Source organism: Lytechinus pictus, chromosome 16 (assembly GCF_037042905.1).
Source record: "Lytechinus pictus isolate F3 Inbred chromosome 16, Lp3.0, whole genome shotgun sequence".
Taxonomy (NCBI): Eukaryota; Metazoa; Echinodermata; class Echinoidea; order Temnopleuroida; family Toxopneustidae; genus Lytechinus; species Lytechinus pictus.
The window spans coordinates 18,078,184-18,093,300 of record NC_087260.1 but is presented as its reverse complement, the minus strand read 5'-3'; the positions used below and the strand labels follow the sequence as shown (position 1 = coordinate 18,093,300).

General features: G+C 36.5%; 1 protein-coding gene across 1 annotated transcript in view; it reads right to left on the bottom strand.

The window, feature by feature from the left end:
- Nucleotides 1-2,233: 2,233 nt before the first annotated feature.
- LOC129278699 (dedicator of cytokinesis protein 9-like) overlaps nucleotides 2,234-15,117 on the bottom strand; it is a 68,504-nt gene continuing 55,620 nt past the window's right edge. Inside the window, exons 18-28 of the mRNA XM_064110940.1 lie at nucleotides 12,615-12,695; nucleotides 12,049-12,135; nucleotides 11,308-11,423; nucleotides 10,399-10,468; nucleotides 9,732-9,854; nucleotides 8,711-8,842; nucleotides 8,268-8,354; nucleotides 7,670-7,753; nucleotides 6,185-6,296; nucleotides 4,644-4,667; nucleotides 2,234-2,401 (exon numbers count right to left, since the gene is read on the bottom strand). Coding sequence (XP_063967010.1) covers nucleotides 2,307-2,401; nucleotides 4,644-4,667; nucleotides 6,185-6,296; nucleotides 7,670-7,753; nucleotides 8,268-8,354; nucleotides 8,711-8,842; nucleotides 9,732-9,854; nucleotides 10,399-10,468; nucleotides 11,308-11,423; nucleotides 12,049-12,135; nucleotides 12,615-12,695 — 1,011 coding nt within the window. The 3' untranslated portion in view covers nucleotides 2,234-2,306. The remainder of the gene's footprint in view (nucleotides 2,402-4,643; nucleotides 4,668-6,184; nucleotides 6,297-7,669; nucleotides 7,754-8,267; nucleotides 8,355-8,710; nucleotides 8,843-9,731; nucleotides 9,855-10,398; nucleotides 10,469-11,307; nucleotides 11,424-12,048; nucleotides 12,136-12,614; nucleotides 12,696-15,117) is intronic.

Sequence of the window (15,117 nt, the reverse complement as noted above, 5' to 3'; positions counted from 1 at the left end):
GTTCTCCAGCAATTTAAAGACTTGTCAAAAAGACTAGCCTGGCTGGCTCATAACTCACAAGGTGCTCTAATAAGGCAAGCAGAACCCTAATCACAGAAGAAAAAAAACTAGCTCTCTACAGTAACCAATGCTTGGCCTTATTGCCCTGTTCTCCAGCAATTTAAAGACTTGTCAAAAAGACGAGCCTAGCTGGCTCATAAGTCACAAGGTGCTCTAATAAGGCAAGCCTAATCCTAATCATAGATCAAACTAGCCCTACCAGAAACCAATGCTTGACCTTACTGCCCTGTTCTCCAGCAATTTAAAGACTATCAAAAAGGCAAGCCTTGCTGGCCCATAACTCACAAAGTGCTCTAATAAGGCAAGTCGTATCCTAATAATAGGTTAAACTAGCCCTACAAGAAACCAAAGCTTGACCTTATTGCTCTGTTCTCCAGCAATTTAAAGACTCATCAAAAAGACAAAGCCTGGCTGGCTCATAACTCACAAGGTGCTCTAATAAGCCAAGCCGAAACCTAATCATAGATTAAACTAGCCCTAGCAAAAATTAATGCCTAATCCTAATAGATCAAACTAGCCCTACCAGAAATCAATGCTTGACCTTATTGCCCTATTTTCCAGCAATTTAAAGACTTGTCAAAAACACAAGCCTAGCTGGCTCATAACTCACAAGGTGCTCTAATAAGGCAAGCAGACCCTAATCTGAAAATAAATTATCCCTAGCAAAAACTAATGCTTGACCTTACTTCACTATTCTCCAGCTATTTAAAGGCTATCACAAATACAAGCCTTGATGGCCCATAACTTACAAGGTGCTCTAATAAGCCAAGCCTAAACCTAGTCATAGATTAAACTAGCCCGACCAGAACCCAATGCTTGACCTTATTGCCCTGTTCTCCAACAATTTAAAGACTTGCAGGTAAACTTAATGTCTGACTTCAAATGACCTTTGATCCACTTGACCTCCGAAAGCACAACGAATGTACCCCCAGGGCACCTATCACCCATGTTTGGTTGCCATTGCAGTAACATCTGCAAAATTATCTGTCATAAGAGTCTTACAGGTAAATTGGAAAGTTCGCCCTGAAAAGACCTTTGACCTTACCATGTGACCACTGACTGCACCACAACATGCAGGTCCCCCAAGTGCATCTACGACCCCAAGTTTGGTTGAAAAGAGACTTACAGGGTGCAAAGTTATCTGTCATAATGCTTGAGATGGACGGACGACATTTTTTATCCCTTAGTGTCGCCTTCTCCTCCGTTGGGCGAGACAATAAAACTGTTAATATTACAGAGCAGCTAAAGTTGAAAATAACTGTTTTTTACATCAGAAAGCAAATTTGCTACAGCAAAGTTAAAGCATTTGATTTTTTTTAAGTCTTACTACCAATATTATCTTAGACATATTTGCTTTTAAATGAAATTATATTACTTTTTGCAATGAAGAATCACAGATTTCTTTAATTCTCTTGAAAGTGGAATCAAAGTCTATAGTGCTGTGTATAAATTATAACCATTTCAGAAGAGCCTTGGGGGGGGGGCCAATTTGGGCAAATATATTTTCCTTCAAATCTATATGCATTTTGAAAAATAAAATTTTCTTTTATTTATACAATATCAATAACATTCATTTTTAAGTCTTATTGAAATATTTGTTGCCAAAAAAGCTGTTTGAAGTCTTTTAGTATTTTTTTACTGGGGTGGGGGTTGGCTCTGAATGTCTTAAGGCCACCGCACACCTTACGACTCGACTGGTCTATGACTAGCTTGCGACTGACTGAGTAGAGATGAATCGCAAGGCAGTCATAAGCCTCGACAACGCACACCTTGCGATCCATAGCAACTGAGAAAATGCGCTTACTACTGCGTATGCGCGTTGTTTATCATATACGCGTCGTGCAACTCTGCTGTCTGATTGGTTGGAAGTTGGATTGAGCTTGCGATCCAGCCATAAGGATTCGGCATGTCAAATCCTTACGATTTTCCTTGCGACTTGTCTCTGACCGGTCTGTGAATCTCAAGCTGACAAGAGCTGTGATGTCACATCTCCCCTCACTCAGTCGGAGACCAGTCGGGTCGTAAGGTGTGCGGTGGCCTTTAGATTGAAATTTTTCATTTTTCCCTCTTGTGTGTAACAATACTGAATTTTGGCATGTTTTAATAAATTTTTCCCTCTTGTGTGTAACTATACTGAATTTTGGCATGTTTTAATAAATTTGTTAATGTTGTTAAGTCTTGTTGCAGCGTGTAATTTTTTTTTTTTTTCAGGCAGGACAACTAAGTTATTCTTTTTATTGATATAGTCAGGTGCCAACACATAATTCTCTCTTTACTGAAAAGTGAAGATTACCTCTGGGTTTCGGAGTCGGTTTCTGATTAGCTTTTGCTCTTCCTCCTACTGCGAGGAGGAGAGGAAGGAGGGAAGGAAAGAATGAAAGATGCCAAGAAGGAAGGGCAGGGAAGAAAAGAAACAAGACATAAAAATAAAATCATGCATAAAAAAAGAACAACAAAATCAAATAAAGGACATTTCTTTGAACAATCATGAAAGGATAAGATTTATCAGCTCGGAGAGTCATAAAGCCGTTTGTAACCTACAGACAACTTTACACACTGGTGATCATTTGGTGATCATTTCTTGTGAGTTATTACCAACAGCAATGAAATTTTAAGGCACATAATTTACCACAAGAAATGGTCACCAGTTGTGCATAGGTTACAAATAGTCTTAAAGAATGGGCCCGATGCTTAGGAGTCAGATTGATATTTAGGAGCTGTGAGGAATGATAGATTGCATTAAAGTGATAAACTTGATTCCGGTTTCTGATCTGGGGGAAAACGTAGGCCTAATTTGATATGCTTGTTCTATACCATATCATTGAAGTGTCCATTGAAAGTGATTTATGGGAATTTAACGTGCCAAATGTTGTATAACATAATTTTAATAGCACCTATCATAAGCTGTGTAGATTGAAGCAATCAGATAAATTCATTAATATTGAAAATAAATAAGAGTGTTTAATACAAATATATGAATAAATAAATCAATCAATCAATCAATAATAAATATACAGAAGATAAATAGATAAATCAAAAAATAAATGGTGAATAATGAAAATACTTTTTGAACATAAAACAGACCTGTTGACAACTTGACTGTATAATGCAATTTTCTGAGCAAAACCTACACTTATAACTATCATTCCCATATAAATGTTTTACAATGAAATTATTTAAAACTACTCAAATACTATATCATAATGATTGCTTTGAGGGAAGATTTTACAATTACGTTTAAAAAAGTGTGATTTCAATTTGAGTTGGGGGAAATTATTCAAGTATCAAACAGGCACTCCTTAACAGGACATAGAGAATGAACATCTAAATGAGAGAACGGATTGACACAGGCATTTACAAGATGATGATGCAAACTAGTAACTGCATATGGACCGCATCTTTCCATGTCTATTTAGTATCACTGCATTCCGAAGATTTATTTGCCAATGTCATGGATATGAAATTATTGAGAGAGATGCTATTTTCAAATGTAGAAGGTGTCTAATGTTCAGGTAATGTACAGATCCATGTAGAGATTGAACAGTAAAAAAATAAGTGTACATATAAAACAGAGCAAAGAAAATTATGCATGAAGAAAGTTGAGACTTTGAAGAAGATATTACAAAGACGTACATGTAGACAAGAAAAATATGAAGCTCATTGGATTTTCCCTTCAGATTTGATTTATATTTTTTTAGAAGGTGGATATTTCTCATAAATGATATAACTTTGATGCTGCCTAATTATGAGCAACTGTTTCTTTTGTAAACTTTAACCCCAAAGCTAAAAATATGAATCGTGATATTGACATATTATTTCAATTACAGCGTAATGGATAAATCATGGTCAGTTTTCTACGATCCCATTGATATACACAATGAATAATTAATTCAATCAATGAATTTGATGCAAATAGGCATGTTTGAATAACATTTAAATAAAACAATTGCCTTTTTTGCTCTCGTTTTAAAACATAGATACAAATTTGTATTTCATCTGTTTCATCCCCACGGCAACGACAGCCACACAATACATTCCAAAACCATACGCTTTTAATGAAAATTGGAACGGAACGATCATGAATCAAATTTTATACAGAGAAAAATTTAGCATATGCACGAAGAAGCAATCACACCGGTACTAATGTAAGAATTACAAAGGAATTTGATAGAAACACACTGCATGAACATACAGAACACACACATACACATGGTAATTGACAAGGTTGGGTGTCGAGGACAAAAACAGCAGTAAACAACTGAATCAACAATGATTCGAGGTTGTTTCAGCTCTCAATAGACATCAACTAAATTATTGAAAAGTGAAAGCTGGACGAAAGACATGAGCTTCAAATCAGTGTGACAAATTAAAAGAAAAAGAAATTAGTATGGGGAGAAAGATACAGCCTTGACAAAACTTACTTATGCTTTATACCGACAAATACATGAACAGTATATGTAGATTGGAAGGGATTTAAATCAATGTTTAACAACAGAAAATAATGAATTTAAGAAGGATTTAGGATGTTGGACTCAAACGACGAGAAACAAACGAAAAGAGAAAAGAGAGGAGATCGTACATACCACTCTGTACAGCTGAGCCAGCCACTGTTGGTTTAGGTTGGTTAGATGGGTGATAGATAGAAGGTCAGATGGAGGGTTATCGGGTGGAGAAGAGTGGATAGACAGAACGAACAAACACATAAAGAGAAGTGCAATGTGTGGATTAGTAATACAGTCTGATTAAAACATTAGTGTAATGGTACATGTAATTATGTTTGTTAAAGAGATCTGTGTTACAGACAGATAATTATTTCGGTTCACATATATATATGTACAGTGTATATGAAGGCCTTTATTTATACGTATACATGTATGTACATGTAGGCTAGTGGTTCAAACCATGGTTTAATGTATATCTAAATGTAAGTGCAGATTGTGTTAGGGAAAGATGTGTATAAATGTACATGTTTTCAGTGCAAATCCAATGTTTCTAGTTATGATTTTTAAGTAGAATCCAAAACTACCTGTCAACAAAAATGTGAATACAGTTAAATGATTGTTCAGGAAAATGTAAATGTCATAATAATCAGTGACAGATAATGTATTGCAAACATTTCAATCTTAATAATTTGAACACGAGATCAACGAGTCAGTCGTTTTTATTCATCAAACTTGGTTTCATTTTCTGTGGTGCCTGCTAGATTTAAAGTTAACGTTATTTGAATATCACGTTTTATTTCAGTTTATCTAAATGTACAGTACATTTTTTTTAAGTAGGCCAATTTGCCTATAAATAAACTTCACTTTTTGAGACTTCAAGATGATGACTTTGAACTGACTCTTTTCTTCATATCAATAGCATTAATCTTGGAGACTATAGGCCAACATATAGTTTTGTTTACATCTTTTGTATCAATACATATTTCGTCACAAGCGAGAAAAATATAAGGAGACAGAAAATAAATTTCTCATGCTACAGTATTAATATGAATTTATGAAATCATATGATTTATAAAAGTATAATATTTATTAAGAATAAGTACGAAGAATAAAGTTACAGAATATTGGGTTCATCCGTTTATAAGATGGGTATGTGCTTGGAGAGATAGACATATCAAAGAAAGTGAATAGATAGAGACAACAAATAAGGTTAGAAAATGTGGAAGAGAGAGGAGGCAGAGAAAACTGAGGAGAATGCAGAAAGATAGAGTAAAAAGAGGAGTAAGAGAAGGAAAAGGGAAAGGAAGAAAGGGGAAAGACAGGAAAAAAAGAAGAGGAAATTGAGAAGAATGCAGGGAGATAAAGTAAAGAGGGGGGGGTAAGAAGAGAAGGAAAAGGAGGAGGAAGAAGGGTGACAAGTGGAAGTGCACTAGGATGAAAACAGAAGTAAATGATGGAGAAGGAAAGAGAGAATGTAGAAAAGAGTTTGGTGCTTTAAGAAATGGAAGATGAAAAGGAGAAGGCATCGAAAGAAGTGGAAAGAAAGAGGATGAGAATGGTGAGAGGTGAAATTAGATATGTAAGTATAAAGCGAAGGGAAGGGAGGGAAAATGAAAAGGATGAAGTAAAAGAGAAGGAAAGAAGAAAGAAGGGAAGAGTGAAAGGATGGAGAAGGAACTTACCTTTGAACTGCTTCGCTTGTTGACCTTTCTTTGTGAGTGGCAAGTTCAGGGCGATATAATGCTCATGGCTGCAGATGACTCTCAGTAACTCAAACTTCATCTCAAACAGAGGCTAGAAAACAAATTCCAGTCAATTCATACATGTAATTTGGGTATTTATCCTTCACATCATCTAAAAACTTTGACATCAATATACCAACAAGTCTTCTTTGAATAGGAATATTCAGAATCTTTAATATTCAATGCCTATATTTAATCTAAAAGAGTGGCCAACTTTGTTATTCACTTTGACTAAAAAGAAATTCTGTGCAATCTTGAGAGATTTGTCATAGTTTAACACAATCCAGATGATATCATTCCATAGAGTCAATGGCTTTGAAAGTAAAAAGCCTTAACACTATTTCATTCAAGGAATTCATTTCTACCGGGTACCAATTTACTTCAACTGGGTGGAGAGTAGCAAATACAGACAAACACCTTGCCAAAGGACGCAAGTGCCATGGTTGGATTCGAACCCCAGACCTTGTGGTTCAAAGTCTGGAGGCTAATCCACTGTACCACAACACTTCTACATTATCTACAGATATTTCCCATTTTATTCCAGGCAGTGCCCAGTATGAGTTTGTTAACCACTTGACTGCTATAGGCTGTAATGCGCACTGACCCCCCTGGTGCTACTGAATGGGACTAACAAGTTAGATCTATTTGGGACTACAACCGACAGCAACTTGGGGGGAAAAATTCTAAATAATCACATCACTTTCCTCATCACTACATGTATTTCCAACATCCATTAATAAAATCATCCTCCCCTTCTGACCCAGATCTTTCAGTAAATTTATCACTCCTATTGTCAAAAGTTTCTTCAAAATCCTTCTGATTCACTTCTCCACTGCGAGTCGCCATTTTGAACTGAGCGTCGTACACTTTCACTATGGCAGAGTGAATACAAACATTTATAAATCACTGCAAAAGTTTCGATAACTTTTTTGGAATGGCGCCATCTGGTGTCCATAGTCAGAAATTTGATATACACACGCTGTTTTCATTGTAGGGGCTTTAACAGCGCGGTGCTGACGCCTCAAACAGAAGATAGGTCAAGCACGTAATATTACGTGCCTCGCACAGATCGTACGCTCGCCCAGCACGTAATATTACGTGCTACGCAGTCAAGTGGTTAACACGAAATACTAAAGAAGATGAGGAGAGCAGGCACAAAACTACCATCTCTGTTGCAAAGATACAAGGCACTGTTAAGACTTTAAACAAGGGGTTTGAACAGGGCATCTCATATAGCTGTTCATAATTTCATGACTTCATGAAAGACTGGAACATATTCTTAAGTGCTAAGTCAGATACATTACAACAAACAATTTAGCACAAGAAAGGGTCACCAGTCATGCATAAAGTCATTCATAACTTATGAACAGCTTTATGAAACATCAACCAGGAAACCCTGTTTGTGATACATGGGATGGTACAAACCTTTGGATCCTCAGGATCAAAGAACTGAAGATAATTATTGATCAGCCTGAACACAAAACCTCTGTCCATGTAAGTGAAGCAGTTCTAATATTTAAAAAAAAAAACAAGAAACAAGATGATAAAAAACCTCGGAGCAAACATTTACTGATCCAACTAAGCATGCCCTACAATCAAATAAACCAATTTGCGGACATTTTCAGTTAAAACTTTTATACTTATTATCATAATAATACCCAACATTTATTAAGTGCTTTATGCAAATGTTAAAGTGTTGCATAATATTACCCCGGCTTAAGTATAACTGCCAGTTATGAGCTTTGAGCATATCTGGGGAGCATTTCATGAAAACACTGGTTTTTCCAACAGCTACCATAGGAGCTGTGTTTCTCAGTCAGTCAAAGTCAAGGAAAGTTATTTGGATCTGACAACACGTCAGACAAATATGTGTCATCTTACAAGTCTGTTTTATTCTAAACCAATCAAAATCAAGGAAAGCTTTAAGATCTGACATGTCCGACAGAACATGTTGATGAAAGGGTCCCCAGAACACCATAGGCAAGTTCGCTACCACAGAGGAGAGCAAGGAACCAGACTATACCTTGATGAAGAATGCCAGGTTGTAATTGGCGTCCTTGGCTTCCTGTGGGTATTCTTTATGCTTCTGACGAATGTGTGGCATCAGAACCTAATAAAATAAATGTATAAAAACAAAAATATAACAGAAAGACATATCATTTAACAAAGGTGAAAGTTTGCCAAATGCTTTCATTTCATTCAAATTCATCTATATATTCAAGCACAGACTCTACCTTAGCCACTAGACTCTTCTTCCGTAGGGCCATGCAAATAAAACATACAATTCTAAAGGTTTGCCATACATAGCAACATTAAGTGTTTGCAGACTGGATTAAAAGTGCTGAAGTTTATTTGTTACATTTATTGCTAACAGGTAAAAACAAAACCTTGTTACTAAGTTCATATTTTTATTGCATCAATTTCAATCGCTTTTAATAAATAGGCCTAGTTTATAGCATGCCTCACCTGGACAAGGTTGCGGATACCAGTCTCAAAGTTGGTGGAGAACCGTTGATGTCTGGGAGCTTGGAGTTTGTTGGACAGGATAAGATGTTGAGCCATGCTCTTGATGAGAATCGCAAAGAAGAACCAAAGATGCTAGAGGAAGTAACAGAAAGGAAATTGATTAAAATAAGATTTATGAGGCTTCCATACTCATTTTCATACACTTGGACAGTTCTTGGGCATCATTAGCATCATCATCATCACAATCCATACTTCCATCTTTATCAGCATTATCATCACCATCATCATTATTTTCATCATCATCATTTTCATCACAATCACTACAATAATGATCATTATGATAATCATGATCATCAACTATGACCCAACTACAACACTTTCCCGACAATCACTACCACCAGCATAATACCACAATCATCATCACAATCTTTACCAATATCACCACCAATACTTTCAACACCATTATTTACATCATTCATAATCATCATCAGTATCACTATCATAGTCATCGACATCATAATCACCATCATTATCGTCGTGCCATCATCATCATCATCATCATCATCATCATCACCATCTTCATCACCATCACCATCATCATCATCGTCATCATCACCACCACCACCACCACCATCATCATCATCATCATCATCACCATCACCATCATCATCATCATCTTCATCATCATCATCATCACCATCATCATCACCATCATCTTCATCATCGTCATCATCATCACCATCATCATCATCATCATCATCATCACCATCATCATCATCATCATCACCACCACCACCACCATCATCATCATCATCATCACCACCACCATCATCATCATCACCACCACCATCATCATCATCATCATCATCACCACCACCACCACCACCATCATCATCATCATCACCACCACCATCATCATCACCACCATCATCATCATCATCATCATCATCACCACCATCATCATCATCACCACCACCCTCACATCATCATCATAAAAATATTAAAGACAGTGATTGCCCACCTTCATGAGCATCTTGATGACCATGTGGTCAGTGCTTGGACGTAACGATGCAGCCAGGTTCTTAACCAGCTCCTCATGGACTGTCCGACTCATCTCATTCTCTTTTGCCGTCTCATACACGTACTGCAAAGACAGGCAAAAAATAAATTATTATGAAAGTGGAGACGGACGTGGAGATAGTCAAGAAGGCCAACGTTGGTGATCATTGTATTTGACATATTCCTTTTACCGTCACAATCTAAAACCTGGGTGGAGAGCGGTAAATGCATTTCAATGTTTTGCCAAAGTACATTAATGAGATCATTGGGGTGGGTGCAGAAAAGATCGGTGAGGCACATGTCATTACACAATATTAAGTATGTCTTATACCATCATCTATCTAATATCTGGGTGGAGAATGGCAAATATAGTCTTATAGCTTTACAAAATTAAATTCATTCAGATCATTGGGGGCAGGTGCATAGAGAGGGTCGATGAGGAAAGTGTCAGTGATCACAGTATTTGACAAATTCCTCTTACCATTATCCATCTAAGAGGATAAATTTATTTTAGTGTTTTGCCAAAGAGCACTAATTCAGCTCACTCAAAAATATTGTGGTAGGCCCCGAAACAATATTCACACATGTTAGTCGAAACAATAATTAATTTCTTTGAGTAAAATTCTTACCTTCACGTAAGAGCGAAGGACGTCCTCTCTCTTTACATCTTGAACTTGGGCTACGATGAAGATGATCAGTCTGGGAAAGAAAATGGATGATTCTTTTAAAGCAACAGTGCCACAGCCACATTCAATACTATAAGCTCAGCGTCCATGTTTCATAACCCACAATGCAATATTTTTATTGCATACTCATATATAATATACAAACTAGTACCTACTACAATAAGCGGTTTAAATTTAGCTGAACACAAATACACATAGTTGCAGTAAGCAATAATTTCATGAAAAGAATTTAAAATCAAGGTCATTTGTAATATCATAATTTTAACAAACAAAACTTTGTAAAATTATTAAATCTATAACGAAAAATAGGACATTTGAGATCACAAACACAGATAAGAATATGTGGGAACATGTACAATCACTGAATATAAAGAGGCCCCTCATCAGACAGGAATGTCGTGCTTATTTAGCTTATTTCTCAGCAAATATGAATTTTTCGACCAGAATCATTTGGCACATAATTTGTATTTAGTCATTTTATTGGATAATTCTGCTCTAACTTATTCCTACATTTTTTTACCAGGGCTGGAACATAGATTGATTGATTGATAAAAAATTAACGACACTATCAACACATGCGTGTCATATAAGTGTCGGACAGTTAATCTGGAAAGATTACTATAATACAGTACAAATTACCCTAATGCAACTTTACAAAGGAACAGGATTATAAATTAGTAATTATCAGTAATAAATTAATACGTTAACTACTTCCCCGGGATAACTTCCCAACTCTTTACGAAAAGAGGAGTAGGTTTTTTAACGTGGCTGGAACATAGAAATGTAAGTTATAGAAGTAAGTTATGGTATTTGTACTGTGCAGTCAATATGAAATTTTGAATCTTGGTTTACCTGACTATATTGAGCTGGACTTCATCAACTAAGCTGACTGGTAGGAGACCGAAGAGTTTGTTCATGATTACTGGAAGGAAGTTGATAAATGTCTTTGGGTCAACAGCATGCATAGCCTGTCAAAAAGGGCAAAAGAAAATTCTTTAACCTTTCAATAGTATTTAGCAAGGTGTCATCAACAATATCATCCAGGAAAGTTGAAGATTATAGTAAAAATTTCACCACCATCATCATCGTCATCATCATCATCATCATCATCGTCATTGTCATCATCATCATCATCAACACCATCACAACCATCATCAACATCATCATCACCATCAACATCATCATCACCTTCATCATCACCATCACCGTCAACACCATCATCAACATTATCATCATTCCCAACCATCATCAACATCATCACCATCAATATCATCATCACCTTCATCATCACCATCATCACAATCATCATCATCATCATCATCGTCAGTGTCATCACCATCAACACCATCATCATCATCAGCATCGTCATCATCATCATCAACATCATCATCACCATCAACATCATCATCACCTTCATCATCACCATCACCACCATCATCAACATCATCATCATCACAACCATCATCACCATCACCACCAACACCACCATCATCAAAATAATCAACATCATGTAGGATATAACGCTACAGAAGAAATAAGACGCAAACTTCCTAATCAGTGAGGGCAACACAATGTCAAATCATCTTTGCATACCTTTACACAGGTAATGATCTCTAAGCAGCTCCTTTGTGATCCATCCCAACCCTCGCACTGCTGGAAGAAGTTGTGTAAATGTGGATCCTGAACAAAACAAACAGTTTTAAAACAATCATATTATACATGTACTTTCAACAACAAAAAATGGTCCCCATATATATTACAAGTCTGAGCCAGGAATTCCATGTGCTCAATACATGTACAAATATGTTCCTCATTTGTTTAGCAAAGATGGGGAAATTTGGGAGGTTTACTTTTCATGTCCAGTTATAATTTCTTAGATGCAAGCACAATATAAACGTTGATACCGTTATCATTATTTATGTCATGTTTTCATAATCAAACAACACGTAAAATGAAGGTGGTATTCTTAATTAGTTTAACTTGCAAAATATGATGTAAAGTTAAGCCACTTCTTAAACAACAGGGGACAACTTTGCTTACTAAAATTGATTAGCATTTGGGTCACAAGAGAAAAGCTCTCAATTACTTTCTACACAGTCCTTGGTAAAAATCAACCTGTAGAGTGATTGCTGTTAACAAAACTGTTCTTGAACACTTACCGTTGAGTATATTGTTGTGACTGGTTTGAGATCGACTTTGAGCAAAGGTTTCCCTCCATCAACCCACTTCACCTCAGGAGTCTAGAAGGAAAAGAAAAATCACAGAATAAATACTTATAGGACAGTCCATTTCAATTTACAATTTGACTGAAAAGGGTAGTTTGGACGAGTTGTTGCCTGCCTTCAAACATATAGCCCAGGGGAGCGTTTCATTGAAGGACTTACACTTACCTTCTTCTCTTAGTTTGTTTAATGCTTTATCATATATACTTATATGTCTTTTGCACATTATCAGTTGTTCCCTATTCTTTTCCTTTTTTCCCCCCACTCTTATGCACCAGTTTATTATGCCTTTCTTTGTAACCTGTTTGACCCACCTCTCACTAATTCTCTTGTTATTCATCCCTCTATCACTGTTTTGTTCCAGATCCTGTTTGATGTTGCCTGCCTCATTATCTTAATCCCTCTTGGCTTGAGGTCTTTTACTGGCCTTACACTAACTTCCCTTTGTGTCTGCCTACTCCTTTTCTTTCATCCCCTTCACTAACCTGATTGGTCTTCTCTATACTCACTAATGCCCCTTTTGTCTCCTTGTTTCTAGTGTTGCTGTAGCTTGTTTGTGGTTTATATTATGGTTGTTCCACTTTATATGTTTGTCATTTTGCCTCCGACGAAGATTCTGCTAGGATCGAAAGCTTAGGCCCCTTTTTGACTTTCTCATTGATGGACTTGTCAGACAATTTATCTGACAAGTCTTGTTTTATCAGACAGTAACCATAGTAACAATGCTTTTCAACCAATCAGAACCAAGGAAAGTTGTCAGATCAGGGGCCCGTTGCAGAAAGAGTTGCAATCAATCGCAACTCTAAAAATCATGCGCAACTTGATTTTCAACCAATCAACAGCGCACATTTGGGACTTGCAATTGATATTTTGACTTGTGTTTAAACGCAACTCTTTCTGCAACGGACCCCCAGGTGACATCTTGTTGGACGAAAAATGTTGATGAAACGCTACCCTTATCATCATTATATGATGCCCATGGGGCTACGATAACTGGCCAGGATCAGTGGAGTTGTTCTTGGGGTGAGGTACATGTACCATCATGCAGGAAAGGTCCACTTGGGGATAGAGGACAATGGTCATAAGATTTCTACTGGGATATCCTTGTGGGAGGAGAAGTCCTGCAATGGGTGTCAATGTACATTATTGGTGGAGTATTATGAAATTACATATTCATTAATGAATACTAATCAAAGAAATTATACAATTGACACACTTCAAGTACATTAGATGGATTACCACAATCACATTGATTAAGTAAACTATCTGGGTGCTATTTTTTACTAAAAACTAAAAAAGGAACTTTTCTAAATTGCAGAACATCCGCTTTAAACTGATTGCACCGCAGCTACAGTTGAATTGGATAGTTATCAAGCGAAATGTCAAGATTAAAATAAACATTAACATTTGATACTTTGACGGAGAAATTGCTCTCACAGATGCTTTTAAAATGCATACAAATAATTCTACTTTTATGTCACCTAAAACACACAACACACATTGCTACTACCAAAATATTATCAAACTCTGTAAGCCAAATTCACTCCAATCAGTGCAAAATATAAATACATGTAAGTATTTACAGACAAAATCTCACATCCTATTTTTACATTTTTATGGACTACAAGTAGAAGCTGTCAAAATGAAGTACATTCAATCAAGTTTCAGTTGAACAAAGAGAGGTATTGAAAGGCTAAACAGTAAGCAAATAATTTCTGATTCTAAGTGGGTTTACTCTCTGGTATTTTTTGTCTTTTTTTTAATAACAGCATTAACTACTATGCTTATGTCAATAGCAGGTGATATGTAGCTTGGTGAAAATTAGATAAAAGTATAAAACCTTCTCATACAAACAGTCAATCTTTATCAGGTTTATTTCAATCCTTCAACCGCAAACTCATTTACGAAATATCATTATGATACGATGTTCTGATACTTGGTTCAACCTTTCATTCAGGGGCTATAATTAAGGAAATAAGTCTGAAGTTTCAGTTTCCTTTGTTTATCATAATTTCAGACCAATGTACGGGTAAGCTGTCATATAAGGATATTTTCACCTTTGAAATAATTGTCATGCTGCCTCGGGTGAACAACTGACAAAATGTGCGACATCATCGGTCAAAGCGTTTTTCTTGGGGGGAGGAGGGTTCTCAGGTACCATGGTAACAATGCTCAGCAGCCAATCATAATCAAGGTTACCATGGTAGTTGCCATAACGGCAAAGATACTGTAATACACTTGTAACTCTTTATAAAACAGGCCCCAGATATCTCTTTCTAAGCAACTATCATTGCTGAAGCAAATTATGTCACATCAATGAAAGCGGGAAAGAGACAAACCGAAAGGATTAGGGGTAAGGAGGGGGGTAAACCTTACCATAAGATTGAATATTAGATCAGGACCCAATACAGATGCAGAATACCGATCTTTAGAAGACTAC